Source organism: Panulirus ornatus, chromosome 11, assembly GCF_036320965.1.
Source record: "Panulirus ornatus isolate Po-2019 chromosome 11, ASM3632096v1, whole genome shotgun sequence".
Classification (NCBI taxonomy): domain Eukaryota; kingdom Metazoa; phylum Arthropoda; class Malacostraca; order Decapoda; family Palinuridae; genus Panulirus; species Panulirus ornatus.
In genome coordinates, this window is record NC_092234.1 from 8,310,426 (window position 1) to 8,332,955 (window position 22,530).

The window sequence follows — 22,530 nt, forward strand, 5'->3', positions numbered from 1 at the left end:
ACCTACATTCACTGAGAACCAATCACTTTCCTCTCTTCCTACACGTACACATGCCTTACATCCTCGATAAAAACTTTTCACTGCTTCTAACAACTTGCCTCCCACACCATATATTCTTAATACCTTCCACAGAGCATCTCTATCAACTCTATCATATGCCTTCTCCAGATCCATAAATGCTACATACAAATCCATTTGCTTTTCTAAGTATTTCTCACATACATTCTTCAAAGCAAACACCTGATCCACACATCCTCTACCACTTCTGAAACCACACTGCTCTTCCCCAATCTGATGCTCTGTACATGCCCTCACCCTCTCAATCAATACCCTCCCATATAATTTACCAGGAATACTCAACAAACTTACACCTCTGTAATTTGAGCACTCACTCTTATCCCCTTTGCCTTTGTACAATGGCACTATGCACGCATTCCGCCAATCCTCAGGCACCTCACCATGAGTCATACATACATTAAATAACCTTACCAACCAGTCAACAATACAGTCACCCCCTTTTTGATAGATTCCACTGCAATACCATCCAAACCTGCTGCCTTGCCGGCTTTCATCTTCTGCAAAGCTTTTACTACCTCTTCTCTGTTTACCAAATCATTTTCCCTAACCCTCTCACTTTGCACAGCACCTCGACCAAAACATCCTATATCTGCCACTCTATCACCAAACACATTCAACAAACTTTCAAAATACTCACTCCATCTCCTTCTCACATCACCACTACTTGTTATCACCTCCCCATTTGCGCCCTTCACTGAAGTTCCCATTTGTTCCCTTGTCTTACGCACTTTATTTACTTCCTTCCAGAACATCTTTTTATTCTCCCTAAAATTTAATGATACTCTCTCGCCCCAACTCTCATTTGCCCTCTTTTTCACCTCTTGCACCTTTCTCTTGACCTCCTGTCTCTTTCTTTTATACATCTCGCACTCAATTGCATTTTTTCCCTGCAAAAATCGTCCAAATGCCTCTCTCTTCTCTTTCACTAATAATCTTACTTCTTCATCCCACCACTCACTACCCTTTCTAATCAACCCACCTCCCACGCTTCTCATGCCACAAGCATCTTTTGCGCACTCCATCACTGATTCCCTAAATACATCCCATTCCTCCCCCACTCCCCTTACTTCCATTGTTCTCACCTTTTTCCATTCTGTACTCAGTCTCTCCTGGTACTTCCTCACACAAGTCTCCTTCCCAAGCTCACTTACTCTCACCACCCTCCTCACCCCAACATTCGCTCTTCTTTTCTGAAAACCCATACAAATCTTCACCTTAGCCTCCACAAGATAATGATCAGACATCCCTCCAGTTGCACCTCTCAGCATATTAACATCCAAAAGTCTCTCTTTCGCGTGCCTTTCAATTAACACGTAATCCAATAACGCTCTCTGGCCATCTCTCCTACTTACATACGTATACTTATGTATATCTCGCTTTTTAAACAAGGTATTCCCAATCACCAGTCCTTTTTCAGCACATAAATCTACAAGCTCTTCACCATTTCCATTTACAACACTGAACACCCCATGTATACCAATTATTCTCTCAACTGCCACATTACTCACCTTTGCATTCAAATCACCCATCACTATAACCGGGTCTTGTGCATCAAAACCACTAACACACTCATTCAGCTGCTCCCAAAACACCTGCCTCTCATGATCTTTCTTCTCATGCCCAGGTGCATATGCACCAATAATCACCCATCTCTCTCCATCAACTTTCAGTTTTACCCATATTAATCGAGAATTTACTTTCTTACATTCTGTTACATACTCCCACAACTCCTGTTTCAGGAGTACTGCTACTCCTTCCCTTGCTCTTGTCCTCTCACCAACCCCTAACTTTACTCCCAAGACATTCCCAAACCACTCTTCCCCTTTACCCTTGAGCTTCGTTTCACTCAGAGCCAAAACATCCAGGTTCCTTTCCTCAAACATACTACCTATCTCTCCTTTTTTCACATCTTGGTTACATCCACACACATTAGACACCCCAATCTCAGTCTACGAGGAGGATGAGCACTCCCCGCTTGACTCCTTCTGTTTCCCATTTTTAGAAAGTTAAAATACAAGGAGGGGAGGATTTCTGGCCCCTCCGCTCCCGTCCCCTCTAGTCGCCTTCTACGACACGTAGAACGTATTTATTGATTTAAAGTGTATTTATTGATGATTATTGATATAGAATTTTCTCATTTGTCTCATGTAACATTAATTAATGTCAAAGAATAGAATACTGTACATGGTTTCAAATTGTGCTCTGTAATTTTTACTGTATTTGCTAAACATTACCCTAACATTACAGAACAAAATCACCCTATGCGAACATGAACATAGTTTCGCTGTGATCCTAAACTGATGATTTATTGGCCTCTATTTTTAGTGATAAGTGTAGTATAGTACTACATAGGATATTAGGAAAGTAAATGAATTGTAGAGACTTTTAACAGCCATGATAGCTTTACAGTAAAGTTTCTGCATGCTGAAGAATATTTTCAGCTTTCTTCTCGCCAAAGATAATTGTGACACAGCTTTTCAAGAGACTGCTAAGGTCAGAGTTCCCTAGGTTCCAAGATTTTGTCAGACTACATCTGCTGTAACTTTTCTTCTTAGTGAACAAAAACTCCTTCCCTTTGCATGACCAGAGTGGGGAAACTTTCGTTCATTGACATTAAAACCCTCTCCCTTTATACAGAAATTGAACAAAGTTCTTCATTAAATCCAACTTGGTAGAGAGTGGTGATAATTTTGTTTCCTAAGATTTACCAGTCAAGATGCAGTATGAATGTGGGACCTGCTTTACTCCTGATAAGTTTACATCCAGTGTAATGACAGTAGCAGGTTATGATTATAGGGTAGTTTGTTTCTTAGAAAAGCAAGCAGCTTTAATAGTGTTGCATTATATGCATTGTTGTGTTTGTTATGATTTATCTTCAAACATTATTTGGGAAATATCTCAAATTTTAAGTGTTCCATGACAGTCAGTGCCCTCAGATTATATTGGATGATATTTCGGAAGCAAAATCGTCGTTGACTGGTGTCTATCAGTTAGCCAAGGCAGTGAATATCCTATTGGAAGATTTGAGTCAACTTTATTTATAATTGGTCAGCTTTTGTAGGCTAATGAAGAGAGCCCTCTCTCTTTCCATTAGCTGCACTTCCCATTTCATTATGTTTGCACTGCTTTGGTGTCTTAACAGGTCAGAGGTGCATGTATTTATTGATTGCCTGTTTTATAAATGCATAGTCAAGTGTTGTCTACTTCAGATTTTTTATTATTATTATTATTATTATTATTATTGTTATTCTTTCTTTTATTTCTTTTAAACTATTCGCCATTTCCCGCGTTAGCAAGGTAGTGTTAAGAACAGAGGACTGGGCCTTTTTTGGAATATCCTCACCTGGCCCCCTCTGTTCCTTCTTTTGGAAAATTAAAAAAAAAAAAAAGAGAGGGGAGGATTTCCAGCCCCCCTGCTCCCTCCCCTTTTAGTCGCTTCTACGACACGCAGGGAATACGTGGGAAGTATTCTTAATCCCCTATCCCCAGGGAGAATTATTGTTATTATTATTGTGTTATATTGCACCAGTTAAAAGTTAGAAAAGCTTTTGCTCACTTCATCTGTATACCAGCATTGATATTTAAAACGTAAGATCTAGTTTAATAATCCAGTTTATGAAAATTTTGTGTTTGGATTTGACTGATTAAGGATAGTACATCTTCCTCCCTACAGAAGCGTGGTAAGAAATTGGCCAAAAAAACCAAGAAAAAAGGACTGTCAGTGTTCAAGATGGCCAACATACAGAGTTTGAAAAGATCCAAGCGGGGAGAGCTCACAGAAGCTGAGAGAAAAAAGAGGAAGATAGCAAGGAAGGAAAAAAGAAAATTGATGTATACTGAACTCCATAACAAGAGAAGGAAGATGGAAAAGTTGAAAGAAAAATATGCTTCTGAAGAGGAAATCTATCCCCTTCATGCTGAGGTTACAGGTAATGTAATTATTTTTTTTTACCAGAATACTTTAAAGTGGTCAGAATGATTCGTGATACTGTAGTTGAAAATCCTCTTGAATGTGCTCTTTCAAGAATCTTCCTCATTCTCTATCTTTTTTCTTTAACTCTTTTTGGGTGGGTGGTTTCTTCATTTAATGCCGTGTGCACCATAGTACTTGATGTAAACGGCAGTTGTTTCAGTGAGGATAAGGTTCAATAAGAACAGGGAATGTTTTGGGAGATGCTTCAAGTATGGTTATTATTTTCAGATCTCCTAAGATACATTGAAAATTATCAGTAACTAGAGAGTTTGAAATAGGTGATGCATGCACCTTTTATGTGGAGAAGAGAGCATGGAGATTTAGAAAGATATACGATATGTAGTATGAAAATATTACTTGTAATATAGATCATTCTATCAGTCTGTCTATCTGTATGTCTCTGTCTCTGAAGCCAGTCCCATTTGGGAACTCACTCAGGGGAGTGGCCATGGCAAAAAAGTCTCGATAACTGATGAACTCCAGTTCTGTTTCTTATCCTTTGGTGCTTCACCCTTAACAGGCCACAGACAGAGAGCACCTCTGGCACTGTGTTTACAGAGACTCTGTCTAATTTTCCGAATGACAACTTCTTCCTAATATGTCTACCTAATAAATTATCCTGAGAAATCATAAATGTATGTGTAGATTTTTTAATCATCTAATGTTACTGGAGCTTACCTTTTCTTTCCTATTTTAGGGGAGGATATGTTGGAGATGATAGATCCTGAGGACCTTGAATACTTTGCAAAGAGGTAAGTGCTTACATTGTTAACTTACAGTTGCTCTCTTCTTTCCTTTTTTTTATTTAATGTTACATCTTTGCGGAAGATGAAAGCCGGCAAGGCAGCAGGTTTGGATGGTATTGCAGTGGAATTTATTAAAAAAGGGGATGACTGTATTGTTGACTGGTTGGTAAGGTTATTTAATGTATGTATGACTCATGGTGAGGTGCCTGAGGATTGGCGGAATGCGTGCATAGTGCCATTGTACAAAGGCAAAGGGGATAAGAGTGAGTGCTCAAATTACAGAGGTATAAGTTTGTTGAGTATTCCTGGTAAATTATATGGGAGGGTATTGATTTAGAGGGTGAAGGCATGTACAGAGCATCAGATTGGGGAAGAGCAGTGTGGTTTCAGAAGTGGTAGAGGATGTGTGGATCAGGTGTTTGCTTTGAAGAATGTATGTGAGAAATACTTAGAAAAGCAAATGGATTTGTATGTAGCATTTATGGATCTGGAGAAGGCATATGATAGAGTTGATAGAGATGCTCTGTGGAAGGTATTAAGAATATATGGTGTGGGAGGAAAGTTGTTAGAAGCAGTGAAAAGTTTTTATCGAGGATGTAAGGCATGTGTACGTGTAGGAAGAGAGGAAAGTGATTGGTTCTCAGTGAATGTAGGTTTGCGGCAGGGGTGTGTGATGTCTCCATGGTTGTTTAATTTGTTTATGGATGGGGTTGTTAGGGAGGTAAATGCAAGAGTTTTGGAAAGAGGGGCAAGTATGAAGTCTGTTGGGGATGAGAGAGCTTGGGAAGTGAGTCAGTTGTTGTTCGCTGATGATAAAGCGCTGGTGGCTGATTCACGTGAGAAACTGCAGAAGCTGGTGACTGAGTTTGGAAAAGTGTGTGGAAGAAGAAAGTTAAGAGTAAATGTGAATAAGAGCAAGGTTATTAGGTACAGTAGGGTTGAGGGTCAAGTCAATTGGGAGGTGAGTTTGAATGGAGAAAAACTGGAGGAAGTGAAGTGTTTTAGATATCTGGGAGTGGATCTGGCAGCGGATGGAACCATGGAAGCGGAAGTGGATCATAGGGTGGGGGAGGGGGCGAAAATCCTGGGGGCCTTGAAGAATGTGTGGAAGTCGAGAACATTATCTCGGAAAGCAAAAATGGATATGTTTGAAGGAATAGTGGTTCCAACAATGTTGTATGGTTGCGAGGCGTGGGCTATGGATAGAGTTGTGCGCAGGAGGATGGATGTGCTGGAAATGAGATGTTTGAGGACAATGTGTGGTGTGAGGTGGTTTGATCGAGTAAGTAACGTAAGGGTAAGAGAGATGTGTGGAAATAAAAAGAGCGTGGTTGAGAGAGCAGAAGAGGGTGTTTTGAAGTGGTTTGGGCACATGGAGAGGATGAGTGAGGAAAGATTGACCAAGAGGATATATGTGTCGGAGGTGGAGGGAACAAGGAGAAGAGGGAGACCAAATTGGAGGTGGAAAGATGGAGTGAAAAAGATTTTGTGTGATCGGGGCCTGAACATGCAGGAGGGTGAAAGGAGGGCAAGGAATAGAGTGAATTGGATCGATGTGGTATACCGGGGTTGACATGCTGTCAGTGGATTGAATCAGGGCATGTGAAGCGTCTGGGGTAAACCATGGAAAGCTGTGTAGGTATGTATATTTGCGTGTGTGGACGTATGTATATACATGTGTATGGGGGGGGGTTTGGGCCATTTCTTTCGTCTGTTTCCTTGCGCTACCTCGCAAACGCGGGAGACAGCGACAAAGTATAATAAAAAAATATAAATAAAAACATCCTGTATTTAGGATTTTTTTTTTTTCCGCTGTCTCCCGCGTTTGCGAGGTAGCGCAAGGAAACAGACAAAAGAAATGGCCCAACCCACCCCCATACACATGTATATACATACGTCCACACACGCAAATATACATACCTACACAGCTTTCCATGGTTTACCCCAGACGCTTCACATGCCCTGATTCAATCCACTGACAGCATGTCAACCCCGGTATACCACATCGATCCAATTCACTCTATTCCTTGCCCTCCTTTCACCCTCCTGCATGTTCAGGCCCCGATCACACAAAACCTTTTTCACTCCATCTTTCCACCTCCAATTTGGTCTCCCACTTCTCCTCGTTCCCTCCACCTCCGACACATATATCCTCTTGGTCAATCTTTCCTCACTCATTCTCTCCATGTGCCCAAACCATTTCAAAACACCCTTTTCTGCTCTCTCAACCATGCTCTTTTTATTTCCACACATCTCTCTTACCCTTACGTTACTTACTCGATCAAACCACCTCACACCACACATTGTCCTCAAACATCTCATTTCCAGCACATCCATCCTCCTGCGCACAACTCTATCCATAGCCCACGCCTCACAACCATACAACATTGTTGGAACCACTATTCCTTCAAACATACCCATTTTTGCTCTCCGAGATAATGTTCTCGACTTCCACACATTCTTCAAGGCTCCCAGGATTTTCGCCCCCTCCCCCACCCTATGATCCACTTCCGCTTCCATGGTTCCATCCGCTGCCAGATCCACTCCCAGATATCTAAAACGCTTTACTTCCTCCAGTTTTTCTCCATTCAAACTTACCTCCCAGTTGACTTGACCCTCAACCCTACTGTACCTAATAACCTTGCTCTTATTCACATTTACTCTTAACTTTCTTCTTTCACACACTTTACCAAACTCAGTCACCAGCTTCTGCAGTTTCTCACATGAATCAGCCACCAGCGCTGTATCATCAGCGAACAACAACTGACTCACTTCCCAAGCTCTCTCATCCCCAACAGACTTCATACTTGCCCCTCTTTCCAAAACTCTTGCCTTCACCTCCCTAACAACCCCATCCATAAACAAATTAAACAACCATGGAGACATCACACACCCCTGCCGCAAATCTACATTCACTGAGAACCAATCACTTTCCTCTCTTCCTACATGTACACATGCCTTACATCCTCGATAAAAACTTTTCACTGCTTCTAACAACTTGCCTCCCACACCATATATTCTTAATACCTTCCACAGAGCATCTCTATCAACTCTATCATATGCCTTCTCCAGATCCATAAATGCTACATAGAAATCCATTTGCTTTTCTAAGTATTTCTCACATACATTCTTCAAAGCAAACACCAGATCCACACATCCTCTACCACTTCTGAAACCACACTGCTCTTCCCCAATCTGATGCTCCGTACATGCCTTCACCCTCTCAATCAATACCCTCCCATATAATTTACCAGGAATACTCAACAAACTTAAACCTCTGTAATTTGAGCACTCACTCTTATCCCCTTTGCCTTTGTACAATGGCACTATGAACACATTCCGCCAATCCTCAGGCACCTCACCATGAGTCATACATACATTAAATAACCTTACCAACCAGTCAATAATACAGTCACCCCCTTTTTTAATAAATTCCACTGCAATACCATCCAAACCTGCTGCCTTGCCGGCTTTCATCTTCCGCAAAGCTTTTACTACCTCTTCTCTGTTTACCAAATCATTTTCCCTAACCCTCTCACTTTGCACACCACCTCGACCAAAACACCCTATATCTGCCACTCTATCATCAAACACATTCAACAAACCTTCAAAATACTCACTCCATCTCCTTCTCACATCACCACTACTTGTTATCACCTCCCCATTTGTGCCCTTCACTGAAGTTCCCATTTGCTCCCTTGTCTTACGCACTTTATTTACCTCCTTCCAGAACATCTTTTTATTCTCCCTAAAATTTAATGATACTCTCTCACCCCAACTCTCATTTGCCCTCTTTTTCACCTCTTGCACCTTTCTCTTGACTTCCTGTCTCTTTCTTTTATACATCTCGCACTCAATTGCATTTTTTCCCTGCAAAAATCGTCCAAATGCCTCTCTCTTCTCTTTCACTAATAATCTTACTTCTTCATCCCACCACTCACTACCCTTTCTAATCAACCCACCTCCCACTCTTCTCATGCCACAAGCATCTTTTGCGCAATCCATCACTGATTCCCTAAATACATCCCATTCCTCCCCCACTCCCCTAACTTCCATTGTTCTCACCTTTTTCCATTCTGTACTCAGTCTCTCCTGGTACTTCCTCACACAAGTCTCCTTCCCAAGCTCACTTACTCTCACCACCCTCTTCACCCCAACATTCACTCTTCTTTTCTGAAAACCCATACAAATCTTCACCTTAGCCTCCACAAGATAATGATCAGACATCCCTCCAGTTGCACCTCTCAGCACATTAACATCCAAAAGTCTCTCTTTTGCGCCCTGTCAATTAACACGTAATCCAATAATGCTCTCTGGCCATCTCTCCTACTTACATACGTATACTTATGTATATCTCGCTTTTTAAACCAGGTATTCCCAATCACCAGTCCTTTTTCAGCACATAAATCTACAAGCTCTTCACCATTTCCATTTACAACACTGAACACCCCATGTATACCAATTATTCCCTCAACTGCCACAGTACTCACCTTTGCATTCAAATCACCCATGACTAAAACCCGGTCTCGTGCATCAAAACCACTAACAAACTCATTCAGCTGCTCCCAAAACACTTGCCTCTCATGATCTTTCTTCTCATGCCCAGGTGCATATGCACCAATAATCACCCATCTCTCTCCATCAACTTTCAGTTTTACCCATATTAATCGAGAATTTACTTTCTTACATTCTATCACATACTCCCACAACTCCTGTTTCAGGAGTATTGCTACTCCTTCCCTTGCTCTTGTCCTCTCACTAACCCCTGACTTTACTCCCAAGACATTCCCAAACCACTCTTCCCCTTTACCCTTGAGCTTCGTTTCACTCAGAGCCAAAACAGCCAGGTTCCTTTCCTCAAACATACTACCTATCTCTCCTTTTTTCACATCTTGGTTACATCCACACACATTTAGACACCCCAGTCTGAGCTTTCAAGGAGGATGAGCACTCCCCGCGTGACTCCTTCTTCTGTTTCCCATTTTAGAAAGTTAAAAAAAAAAAAAAATTAGGATATATATAGATATATACCTTTTTGGGAGTTTGTCATGTATATTTTTGCATTTATTACCAACATATAACATTTTTAAACCTGCTCAAGATATTGGTGTCTTATGAATAGAAACATTATGAATGCTGCCTAGACCCAAGAAATTTGGACTGTATCTCAAGTGCACTGTCTTGAAAGAAAATACTTTTTGATGGACTCATCTTTATTTTCAGTAAAACAAAAAAGACGAAGATAGATGATGATGAGAATGATGGCTGTCTTGAGGCACTTGAGAATGAAGTGCGGAGCTTTGACAAAGACAAGGGCGAAAACATGAAAGAATTGCTCCCATACAAGACTGAACAAGGCATTGTCCCAAGATACATTGAAGTCAAAGGTTGGTGGAGGATTCAGTTTTGAAAACTTACTGTATTTAAATAAGTATCTGGGTGTAGTATAGTGTTTCTGAGTTGGTAAAGAGCTTGAGGTTTGATTAGAACCAACTCTTAAATCTGGATCATGAATTGATAAATCCACTTGAGTAGAGTGAAATTCTTTGTGCTTAGATATATTAATTTAAGATTTCCCTCATGTTTGTGAAATGTCTGGTTACCCCTTGGAAAGGTCTGTGGGGCCTTTGGATGTGAACAGGGAGCTGTGGTTTTGGTGCATTGCGCTTGATAGCTAAAGACTGAGTGTGAATGAGTGTGGCCTTTTTGTCTGCTTTCCTGGCCCTACCTCGTTGAAGCAGGGGGCAGCAATGCTGTTTCCTGTGGGGCGGGTTAGTGCCGGGAATGGATGAAGGCAAGCAAGGATGAATATGTACGTGTGTACATATGTATATGGTTATATATGTGTATGTATATATGTTGATGGGATGGTTAGGGAGGTAAATGCAAGAGTTTTGGTGAGAGGGGTGAGTATGCAGTCTGTTGTGGATGAGAGGGCCTGGGAAGTGAGTCAGTTGTTCGCCAATGATACAGTTTTAGTTGCAGATTCGTATGAGAAACTGCAGAGGTTGGTGATAGATTGGAAAAGTGTGTGAAAGGAGAAAGTGGAGAGTAAATGTGAACAAGAGTAAGGTTATTAAGATCAGTAGGGTTGAGAGACAAGTTAATTGGGATGTAAGTTTGAATAGACTAAAATTGGAGGAAGTGAAGTGTTTTAGGTATCTGGAAATGGACTTAGCAGTGAATGGAACCATGGAAGCAGAAGTGAGTCACAGGGTGGGGAAGGGGTGAGAAGGTTCTGGGAGCGATGAAAAATGTGTGGAAGGAGAGAACATGATCTCGGAGAGCAAAAATGGGTATGTTTGAAGGAATAGTAGTTCCAACAATGTTTTATGGTTGTGAAGCATGGGCTATAGATAGGGTGGATGTGTTAGAAATGAAATGTTTGAGGAAAATATGTGGTGTGAAGTAAGTAATGTAAGGGTAAGAGAGATGTGTGGAAATAAAAAGAGTATGGTTGAGAGAGCAGAAGAGGGTGTGTTGAATGTTTTGGACATATGGAGAAATTGAATGAGGAAAGATTGACAAAGAGGACATATGTCAGAGGTGGAGGAAAGAAGGAGAATCGGGAGACCAAATTGGAGGTGGAAGGAGGGAGTGAAAAAGATTTTGAGCGATCGGGGCCTAAACATACAGGAGGGTGAAAGGCGTGCAAGGAATAGAGTGAATTGGAACAATGTCGTATACCAGGGTTGATGTGCTGTCAGTGGACTGAATTAGGGCATGTGAAGCGACTTGGGTAAACCATGGAAAGGTCTGTGGGGCCTGGATGTGGATAGGGAGCTGTGGTTTTGGGGCATTACACATAACAGCTAGAGACTGAGTGTGAATGAATGTGGCCTTTGTCGTCTTTTCCTAGCGCTACCTCTTGCACATGCAGGTGGTAGGGGGTTTTGATTTCATGTGTGGCGGGGTGGTGACCGTAATGAATAAAGGTAGAAAGTATGAATTATTTTTTTTTTTTTTTTCCCCGCTGTCTCCCGCTTTTGCGAGGTAGCGCAAGGAAACAGACAAAAGAAATGGCCCAACCCACCCCCATACACATGTATATACATACGTCCACACACGCAAATATACATACCTACCCAGCTTTCCATGGTTTACCCCAGACGCTTCACATGCCCTGATTCAATCCACTGACAGCACGTCAACCCCGGTATACCACATCGATCCAATTCACTCTATTCCTTGCCCTCCTTTCACCCTCCTGCATGTTCAGGCCCCGATCACACAAAATCTTTTTCACTCCATCTTTCCACCTCCAATTTGGTCTCCCACTTCTCCTCATTCCCTCCACCTCCGACACATATATCCTCTTGGTCAATCTTTCCTCACTCATTCTCTCCATATGCCCAAACCATTTCAAAACACCCTCTTCTGCTATCTCAACCACGCTCTTTTTATTTCCACACATCTCTCTTACCCTTACGTTACTTACTCGATCAAACCACCTCACACCACACATTGTCCTCAAACATCTCATTTCCAGCACATCCATCCTCCTGCGCACAACTCTATCCATAGCCCACGCCTCGCAACCATACAACATTGGTGGAACCACTATTCCTTCAAACGTACTCATTTTTGCTTTCCGAGATAATGTTCTCGACTTCCACACATTCTTCAAGGCTCCCAGGATTTTCGCCCCCTCCCCCATCCTATGATCCACTTCCGCTTCCATGGTTCCATCCGCTGCCAGATCCACTCCCAGATATCTAAAACACTTTACTTCCTCCAGTTTTTTCTCCATTCAAACTTACCTCCCAATTGACTTGACCCTCAACCCTACTGTACCTAATAACCTTGCTCTTATTCACATTTACTCTTAACTTTCTTCTTTCACACACTTTACCAAACTCAGTCACCAGCTTCTGCAGTTTCTCACATGAATCAGCCACCAGCGCTGTATCATCAGCGAACAACAACTGACTCACTTCCCAAGCTCTCTCATCCCCAACAGACTTCATACTTTCCCCTCTTTCCAAAACTCTTGCATTCACCTCCCTAACAACCCCATCCATAAACAAATTAAACGACCATGGAGACATCACACACCCCTGCCGCAAACCTACATTCACTGAGAACCAATCACTTTCCTCTCTTCCTACACGTACACATGCCTTACATCCTCGATAAAAACTTTTCACTGCTTCTAACAACTTGCCTCCCACACCATATATTCTTAATACCTTCCACAGAGCATCTCTATCAACTCTATCATATGCCTTCTCCAGATCCATAAATGCTACATAGAAATCCATTTGCTTTTCTAAGTATTTCTCACATACATTCTTCAAAGCAAGCACCTGATCCACACACCCTCTAGCACTTCTGAAACCACACTGCTCTTCCCCAATCTGATGCTCTGTACATGCCTTCACCCTCTCAATCAATACCCATCCCATATAATTTACCAGGAATACTCAACAAACTTTTGGATGTTAATGTGCTGAGAGGTGCAGCTGGAGGGATGTCTGATCATTATCTTGTGGAGGCTAAGGTGAAGATTTGTATGGATTTTCAGAAAAGAAGAGTGAATGTTGGGGTGAAGAGGGTGGTGAGAGTAAGTGAGCTTGGGAAGGAGACTTGTGTGAGGAAGTACCAGGAGAGACTGAGTACAGAATGGAAAAAGGTGAGAACAATGGAAGTAAGGGGAGTGGGGGAGGAATGGGATGTATTTAGGGAATCAGTGATGGATTGCGCAAGGGATGCTTGTGGCATGAGAAGAGTGGGAGGTGGGTTGATTAGAAAGGGTAGTGAGTGGTGGGATGAAGAAGTAAGATTATTAGTGAAAGAGAAGAGAGAGGCATTTGGACGATTTTTGCAGGGAAAAAATGCAATTGAGTGGGAGATGTATAAAAGAAAGAGACAGGAGGTCAAGAGAAAGGTGCAAGAGGTGAAAAAGAGGGCAAATGAGAGTTGGGGTGAGAGAGTATCATTAAATTTTAGGGAGAATAAAAAGATGTTCTGGAAGGAGGTAAATAAAGTGTGTAAGACAAGGGAGCAAATGGGAACTTCAGTGAAGGGCGCAAATGGGGAGGTGATAACAAGTAGTGGTGATGTGAGAAGGAGGTAGAGTGAGTATTTTGAAGGTTTGTTGAATGTGTTTGATGATAGAGTGGCAGATACAGGGTGTTTTGGTTAAGGTGGTGTGCAAAGTGAGAGGGTTAGGGAAAATGATTTGGTAAACAGAGAAGAGGTAGTAAAAGCTTTGTGGAAGATGAAAGCCGGCAAGTCAGCAGGTTTGGATGGTATTGCAGTGGAATTTATTAAAAAAGGGGGTGACTGTATTATTGACTGGTTGGTAAGGTTATTTAATGTATGTATGACTCATGGTGAGGTGCCTGAGGATTGGCGGAATGCGTGCATAGTGCCATTGTACAAAGGCAAAGGGGATAAGAGTGAGTGCTCAAATTACAGAGGTATAAGTTTGTTGAGTATTCCTGGTAAATTATGAATTATGTATATGTGTATATATGTATGTGTCTGTGTATGTATGTATATATATGTATACATTGAAATGTATAGGTATGTATATGTGTGTGTGTGGACGTGTATGTATATACATTATGTATGTGGGCGGGTTGGGCCATTCTTTAGTCTGTTTCCTTGTGCTACCTCGCTGATGCTGGAGACAGCGACAGAGTATAATGAAAATATATATATATATATTTCATAATCTCTGTTTCCCGCGTCAGCAAGGAAGTGACAGGAAACAGACGAAGAATTGGCCCATCCACTCATATACACATAAAGTCCATATATGCACAGATATGTACATATACATATTAACATATACACATGTTAAGCTTGTGTAATCTTTCTGAGTAACAGTGTCAACATTGCTTCTTAGGACAAGTGATAGATGTATTTCTGATGAACCAACAGAATCTGATCAAGAATGTTTAAACCCGTTGCATATTCATTGACTGGTTTCCTGTCGCATATGTATTCTACTGTACACTCATATGTGGAGGTTTCGTTTGCTAAAAGTATAACGATGGGGTTCATGGATGAGGGGATGGAGAGTGGCTAGGTAGGAGGCAAAGTGTATAATGTGTTTAGGTGTATATAGGATGGAATGACCCCCAGAAAAAACCTAGACATGTATACTTACAAGATGTATGGAGTATCTGTGCTGAGCTCAACACCCAGCCACACCAGTGTACATTGTGGGAAATATACTGCTGTTTTGGATATTTTCTTCAATAACATGATATATAAATATTCTTTGAGTGGTGAAAATGTAGATTTTTATTTTCACTGAGTGATCATCAGTTTAGACAATACTCGCCATTAAAAGTGGAAAGGTTTATGTAAGATTTGCAGTGAACATTACATACATGCCCTGCCTTTTGGCAAAATCTCATTCTAGGCACTCTTTGGTTGGTAGTCTCGATCTCTCTCTTGCTACTCACCTCAACCTTTCCTTCTGTCTCTCCTCATTGTGTCTTTTGAGTGATTTTGAGAAGATATTCTTCACAGAGAAAGTCAGCATGGCTGAGGATGAGCTGCTACCATCAATAGAGGAAGAAAAAGAGGAGGAAGAAACGGAGGAAATGCCAAAAGAAAAATCAGCTGTGGATTTCATGGTAGAAAGACAGAGAAATTTAGAGGAAAAGAAGATTGCTATTGGTTGTTTAGCTTCCAACTTTCTTCTTGAGCCAGAGAACAAAGTAAGCAATACTGGTTTTGTTTATATACGTGGTAAATGTATAAGTGAATAGATTCCTTCTCGCATGCCTGTTTACTAGAAAACTTTGTTTTCCGTAGAAGTTGGTTTTATTGCTGTTGGGTAGCTAAGCCTAAAAAAAGAATATTATGCTTTCAAGAATCCATAGATGCAGCTGGCAAATTATACTCGTAATGAACTAGTTGAGAAACTGTCCTGGTAATGTGAACAATTCAGTACCTCTGTTATATATCAGTGCTATCCCTTGGGATAGGGGAGAAAGAATACCGCTCATGTGTTCCCTGCGTTTCATAGTAGGCGACTAAAAGGGGTGGGAGCGAGGGATTGGCAATCTTTCCCTCCTGTTCTGCTCTGCTTAAAGATGGAGCAGAGAAGGGGGCCAAGTGAGGAATTTATCCTCGAAGGCTCTGTCATCTGTTCTTGATGCTACCTCTGATGTGGTGAATGGTGAATATATATATGGAGTGGGGTGGGGGGGTGATTAAAAGGCATGCATATGAAAAGGAAGAGAGGAGAGTGGTTGGTTCCCAGTGAAGGTCAGTCTGTGGCAGGGGTGTGTGATGTCTCCATGGTTTTTTTATTTGTTTATAGATGGGGTGGTTAGGGAGGTAAATGCAAGAGCTTTGGAGAGAAGGTTGAGTATGCAGTCTGCTGGGGATGAGAGGGCTTTGGGAAGTGAGTCAGTTTATGTTTGCCAATGATACAGCACTAGTGGCTGATTTGAGTGAGAAACTGCAGAGGTTGATGACTGAGTTTGGAAAAGTGTGTGAAAGGAGAAAGTTGTGAGTAAATGTGAATAAGAGCAAGGTTACTAGGCTCAGCAGAGTTGAGGGACACATTAGTTGGGATGTAAGTTTGAATGGAGAAAAACTGTTTGAAGTGAAATGTTTTAGATATCTGGGAGTGGACTTAGCAGCAAATGGAACAATGGTAGTGGAAGTGAGTCACGCTAGGGGAGGGACGAAGGTTCTGGGAGCGATGAAGAATGTGTGGAAAGAGAGAACGTTATCTCTTAGAGCAAAAATGGGTATGTTGAAGGAATAGTAGTTCCAGCAATATTATATGGTTGTGAGGCATGGGGTATCGATAGGGTTTAACAAAGGAAGGTGGATGTGTTGGAAATTAAATATGTGGTGTGAGGTGGTTTGACTGAGTGAGTGATGAAAGGTTAGGAGAGATGTGTGGTGATAAAAAGAGTGTGGTTGAGAGAGCAGAAGAGGGTGTGTTGAAATGGTTTGATCACAGAGAGAGAATGAGTGAGGAAAGATTGACAAAGAGGATATATGTGTCAGAGGTGGAGGGAATAAGGAGAAGCGGGAGACCAAATTGGAGGTGGAAGGATGGAATGAAAAAGATTTTGAGTGATTGGGGCCTGAACATACAGGAGGGTGAAAGGCGTGCAAGGAATAAAGTGAATTGGAACGATGTGGTATACCAGGGTCGACGTGCTGTCAGTGGATTGAACCAGGGCATGTGAAGCGTCTGGGGTAAACCATGGAAAGGTCTGTGGGGTGTGGAGGTGGAAAGGGAGCTTTGGTTTCAGTGCATTACACATGACAGCTAGAGACTGAGTGTGAACGAATGTGGCCTTCTTGTCTTTTCCTAGCACTACCTCTCGGGGGATGGGGTGGATGCTATTTCATGTGTGGCAGGGTGGTGACGGGAATGGATGAAAGCAGCAAGTATGAATATGTACTGGTGTATATATGTCTATGTATGTGTATGTATAAGTTGAAATGTATAAGTATTTATATGTGCGTGTGTGGGCATTTATGTATATACTTGTGTATGTGGGTGGGTTGGGCCATTATTCGTCTGTTCCCTTGCACTACCTCACTAACTCAGGAGACAGCAGTTAAATATAATGAATAATGGTAAATGATATATGGGAAAAAGAATACTTCCCATGAATTCCCTGTATGTCGTAAAAGGAGACTTAAAGGGAGGGAGCAATAGGTTGGAAATCTTCCACTCCTGTTTTTAATTTTCCAAAAGAAGGAACAGAGAATAGGGCCAAGTGAGGATATTCCCTCTAAGGATCAGTCCTCTTTTCTTAATGCTACTGTGCTAATGCTGGAATTGGCGAATATGTATAAAAAAAATACTCATTTTATTTATTATACTTTGTCACTCTCCTGCATTAGCGAGGTAGCGCAAGAAACACTCAAAAGTGGCCCAACCCACCCGCATACACATGTATATACATAAACGCCCACATACGCACATATGCATACCTATACATTTCAGTGAATACGTACATATACATATATACACATGTACATATTCATACTTTCTGCCTTCATTCATTACCGTCACCACCCCGCCACACATGAAATGGCAACCCCCTCCACCCGCATGCGTGTGAGGTAGTGCTGGGAAAAGACAATAAAGGCCACATTCGTTCACACTCAGTCTCTTGCTGTCATGTGTATTGCACCGAAACCACAGCTCCCTTTCCACATCCAGGTCCCACAAAACTTTCCATGGTTTACCCCAGACGCTTCACATGCCCGGGTTCAATCCATTGACAGCACGTTGACCCTGGTATACCACATCATTCCAATTCACTCTATTCCTTGCACGCCTTTCACCCTCCTGCATGTTCAGGCCCCAATCGCTCAAAATCTTTTTCACTCCGTCCTTCCACCTCCAATTTGATCTCCCACGTCTCCTCATTCCCTCCACCTCTGACACATATATATCCTCTGTCAATCTTTCCTCACTCATTCTCTCCATATGACCAAACTGTTTCAATACACCCTCATCTGCTCTCTCAACCATGCTCATTTTATTACCACACATCTCTCTTATCCTTTCATTACTTACTCAATCAAACCACATCACACCACAAATTGTCCTCAAACATCTCATTTCCAACACACTCACCCTCCTCCACACAACCCTATCTATATCCTATGCCTCGCAACTGTATAACATTGTTGGAACCCCTTTTCCTTCAAACATATCCATTTTTGCTCTCTGAGATAATGTTCTCACCTTCCACATATTCTTCAACACTCCCAGAACCTTCGCCCCCTCCCCCACCCTGTGACTCACTTCTACTTCCATGGTTCCATCCACTGCTAAATCCACTCCCAGATATCTAAAACATTTCACTTCCTCTAGTTTTTCAATTCAAACTTACCTCCCAATTTACTTGTCCCTCAACCCTACTGAACCTAATTACCTTGCTGTTATTCACATTTACTCGCAACATTTTTCTTTTGCACACTTTACCAAACTCAGTCACCAATGTCTGCAGTTTCTTTCCTGAATCAGCCACCAGTGCTGTATCATCAGCGAACAGCAACTGACTCATCCCAGGCCCTCTCATCCACAACAGACTGGATACTTGCCCCTCTCTTCAAAACTCTTGCATTCACTTTCCTAACCGCCCCATCCATAAATTAAACAACCATGGAGACATCACGCACCCCTGCCGCAAACTGACGTTCGCTGGGAACCAATCACTTTTCTTTCTTCCTACTTGTACACATTCCTTACATCCTTTGTAAAAACTTTTCACTGCTACTAGCAACTCTTCTCCCACACCATATACTCTTAAAACCTTCCACAAAGCATCTCTATCCACCCTATCATATGCCATCTCCAGATCCATAAATGCTGCATACAGATCCATCTGTTTTTCTAAGTGTTTCTTACATACATTCTTCAGAGCAGACGCCTGATCCACACAAAATCTACCACTTCTGAAACCACACTGCTCTTCCCCCAATCTGATGCTCTGTACATGCCTTCACCCTCTCAATCAGTAACCTCCCATATAATTTCCGAGGAATACTCAACAAACTTATGCCTCTGTAATGTGAACATTCACCTTTGTCCCCTTTGCCTTTGTGCAGTGGCACTATGCATGCATTCCGCCAATCCTCAGGCACTCCCTATGATTCGTACATACATTGAATATCCTTACCAACCAATCAACAACACAGTCACCCCCTTTTTTTTTATATATAAATTTCACTGAAAAACCATCCAAACCTGCTTCCTTGCTGGCTTTCATCTTCCTTAAAGCTTTCACTGCCTCTTCTCTGTTCACCAAACCATTCTCCCTGACCCTCTCACTTCGCACACCACCCCAACCAAAACACCCTATATATGCCACTCTGTCATCAAACACATTCAACAAACCTTCGAAATATTCACTCCATCTCCTTCTAACTTCATCACTATTTGTTATTACCTCCCCATTTGCCCCCTTCACCGATGGTCCCATTTGTTCTCTTTGTCTTACACTTTATATACCTCCTTCCAAAACAACTTTTTATTCTTCCAAAAATTTCATGATATTCTCCCACCCCAACCCTTTTTTGCCCTCTTTTTCACCTCTTGCACCTTTCTCTTGACCTTTTGCCACTTTCTTTTATATATCCTCCAGTCATTTGCACTACTTCTCTGCAAAAATCGTCCATTTGCCTTTCTCTTCTCTTTCACTAACAATCTTACTTCTTCATCCCACCATTCACTGCCCTTTTTAATCTGCCCACCTCCCACCTTTCTCATGCCACAAGCATCTTTTGCACAAGCCATCACTGCTTCCCTAAATACATCCCATTCCTCTTACATCATTTGCTCTCACTTTTTTCCATTCTGCTCTCAATCTCTCCTGGTACTTCCTCATACAAGTCTCCTTTCCAAGCTCTTTTACTCTCACCACTCTTATTTCGCCAACATTCTCTCTTCTTTTCTGAAAACATCTACAAATCTTCAACTTCGCCTCCACGAGTAATCAGACATTCCTCCAGCTGCCCCTCTTAACACATTAACATCTAAAAGTCTCTTTTACATGCCTATCAATTAACATGTAGTCCAATAATGCCCTCTGGCCGTCTCTTGTACTCACATATGTATGCTTATGTATATCTCTCTTTTTAAACCACGTATTCCCAATTACCAGTTCTTTTTCAGCATACAAATCCACAAGCTCTTCACCTTTCCATTTACAACACTGAACACCCCATGTACACCAATTATACCCTCAAACCTGCTAAAACACTCACTCAGCTGCTCCCAAAACACTTGCCTCTCATGATCTTTCTTCTCATGACCAGGTGCATAGGCACCAGTAATCCCCCATCCCTTTCCTTCCACTTTCAGTTTTACCTATATCAATCTAGAGTTTACCTTCTTACTCTCTGTTACATATTCCCACAACTCCTTCTTCAGTAGTATTGCTACTCCTTCCTTTGCTCTTGTCCTCTCACCAACCCCAGACTTTACTCCCAAGACATTCCTAAACCACTCATCCATCCCCTTTACCCTTGAGCTTCGTTTCACTCATAGCCAAAACATCCAGGAACCCTTCCTCAAACATACTATGTCTCTCCTTTTTTCTCATCTCAGTTACATCCACACACATTTAGACACCCCAGTCTGAGCCTTCAAGGAGGATGAGCACTTCCCATGTGACTCCTTCCTCTGTTTCCCCTTCTAGAAATTTAAATACAAGGAGGGGGTTTTTTCAAGCCCCCCGCTCCTGCCCCCTTTAGTCACCTACAACACGTGGGGTATATGTGGGAAGTATTCTTTTTCCCTTATCCCCAGGGTTGATACACACACTTTTTTTTCATACGAATTCACCATTTCCCATATTAGTGAGGTAGCATTATAAACTGAGGACTGAGCTTTAGAGGGAATATTCTCACTTGGCCTCCTTCTCTGTTCCTTCTGGAAAATTAAAAACGGGAGGGGATGATTTCCAGCCCCCACTCCCTTCCCTTTTAGTTGCTTTCTACGACATGCAGGGAATATGTGCTCAAATTACAGAGGTATAAGTTTGTTGAGTATTCCTGGGAAATTATATGGGAGGGTATTGATTGAGAGGGTGAAGGCATGGACAGAGCATCAGATTGGGGAAGAGCAGTGTGGTTTCAGAAGTGGTAGAGGATGTGTGGATCAGGTGAGAAATACTTAGAAAAGCTAATGGATTTGTATGTAGCATTTATGGATCTGGAGAAGGCATATGATAGATTTGATAGAGATGCTCTGTGGAAGGTATTAAGAATATATGGTGTGGGAGGCAAGTTGGTAGAATCATTGAAAAGTTTTTATCAAGGATGTAAGGCATGTGTACGTGTAGGAAGAGAGGAAAGTGATTGGTTCTCAGTGAATGTAGGTTTGCGGCAGGGGTGTGTGATGTCTCCATGGTTGTGTAATTTGTTTATGGATGGAGTTGTTAGGGAGGTGAATGCAAGAGATTTGGAAAGAGGGGCAAGTATGCAGTTTGTTGTGGATGAGAGGGCTTGGGAAGTGAGTCAGTTGTTGTTCGCTGATGATACAGCGCTGGTGGCTGATTCGTGTGAAAAACTGCAGAAGCTGGTGACTGAGTTTGGTAAAGTGTGTGAGAGAAGAAAGCTGAGAGTAAATGTGAATAAGAGCAAGGTTATTAGGTACAGTAGGGTTGAGGGACAAGTCAATTGGGAGGTAAGTTTGAATGGAGAAAAACTGGAGGAAGTGAAGTGTTTTAGATATCTGGGAGTGGATTTGGCAGCGGATGGAACCATGGAAGCGGAAGTGAATCATAGGGTGGGGGAGGGGGTGAAAGTTGTGGGAGCATTGAAGAATGTGTGGAAGTCGAGAACATTATCTCAGAAAGCAATATTGACATATATGAATGCTCTAGTTACTTTATCAAAAGATGATTTCAGACAATTAAAGAAAAATATAAATCATAGAAAGGAACTTTGTTGATGGCATGAGATTAAGCAGAATGATAGGATTAGAAGCCAATCAAAAGCAGATGCAAACAGACTGACTTTGTCTTATGCCACATGACACAGTTCCAAGTGTATTCATAATTCTTTTGCCATATTTTTCTCACATTCGATTATTCATCTCCTAGTATCCAATAGCACCCCCCCCCCCTACATATATACTTTTCCCTCTCATTTCTACTGTATATTGATATATGGTCCTTTCCTTCTCCTGTCTAATGTATATCGATATATGGTCCTTATTGATATGTTCCTTCATTTTTTCCACCCATGTAACGTGTATGTTTAGGTTTATCCTTACTTTTG

At 41.8% G+C, this 22,530-nt stretch overlaps 1 protein-coding gene across 1 annotated transcript in view; it reads left to right on the plus strand.

Annotated features, from left to right (window-relative positions):
- Noc3 (Nucleolar complex protein 3) overlaps nucleotides 1–22,530 on the plus strand; it is an 85,590-nt gene that overhangs the window by 2,918 nt on the left and 60,142 nt on the right. The window contains exons 2-5 of the mRNA XM_071666574.1: nucleotides 3,752–4,007; nucleotides 4,749–4,803; nucleotides 10,021–10,184; nucleotides 15,283–15,473. Coding sequence (XP_071522675.1) covers nucleotides 3,752–4,007; nucleotides 4,749–4,803; nucleotides 10,021–10,184; nucleotides 15,283–15,473 — 666 coding nt within the window. The remainder of the gene's footprint in view (nucleotides 1–3,751; nucleotides 4,008–4,748; nucleotides 4,804–10,020; nucleotides 10,185–15,282; nucleotides 15,474–22,530) is intronic.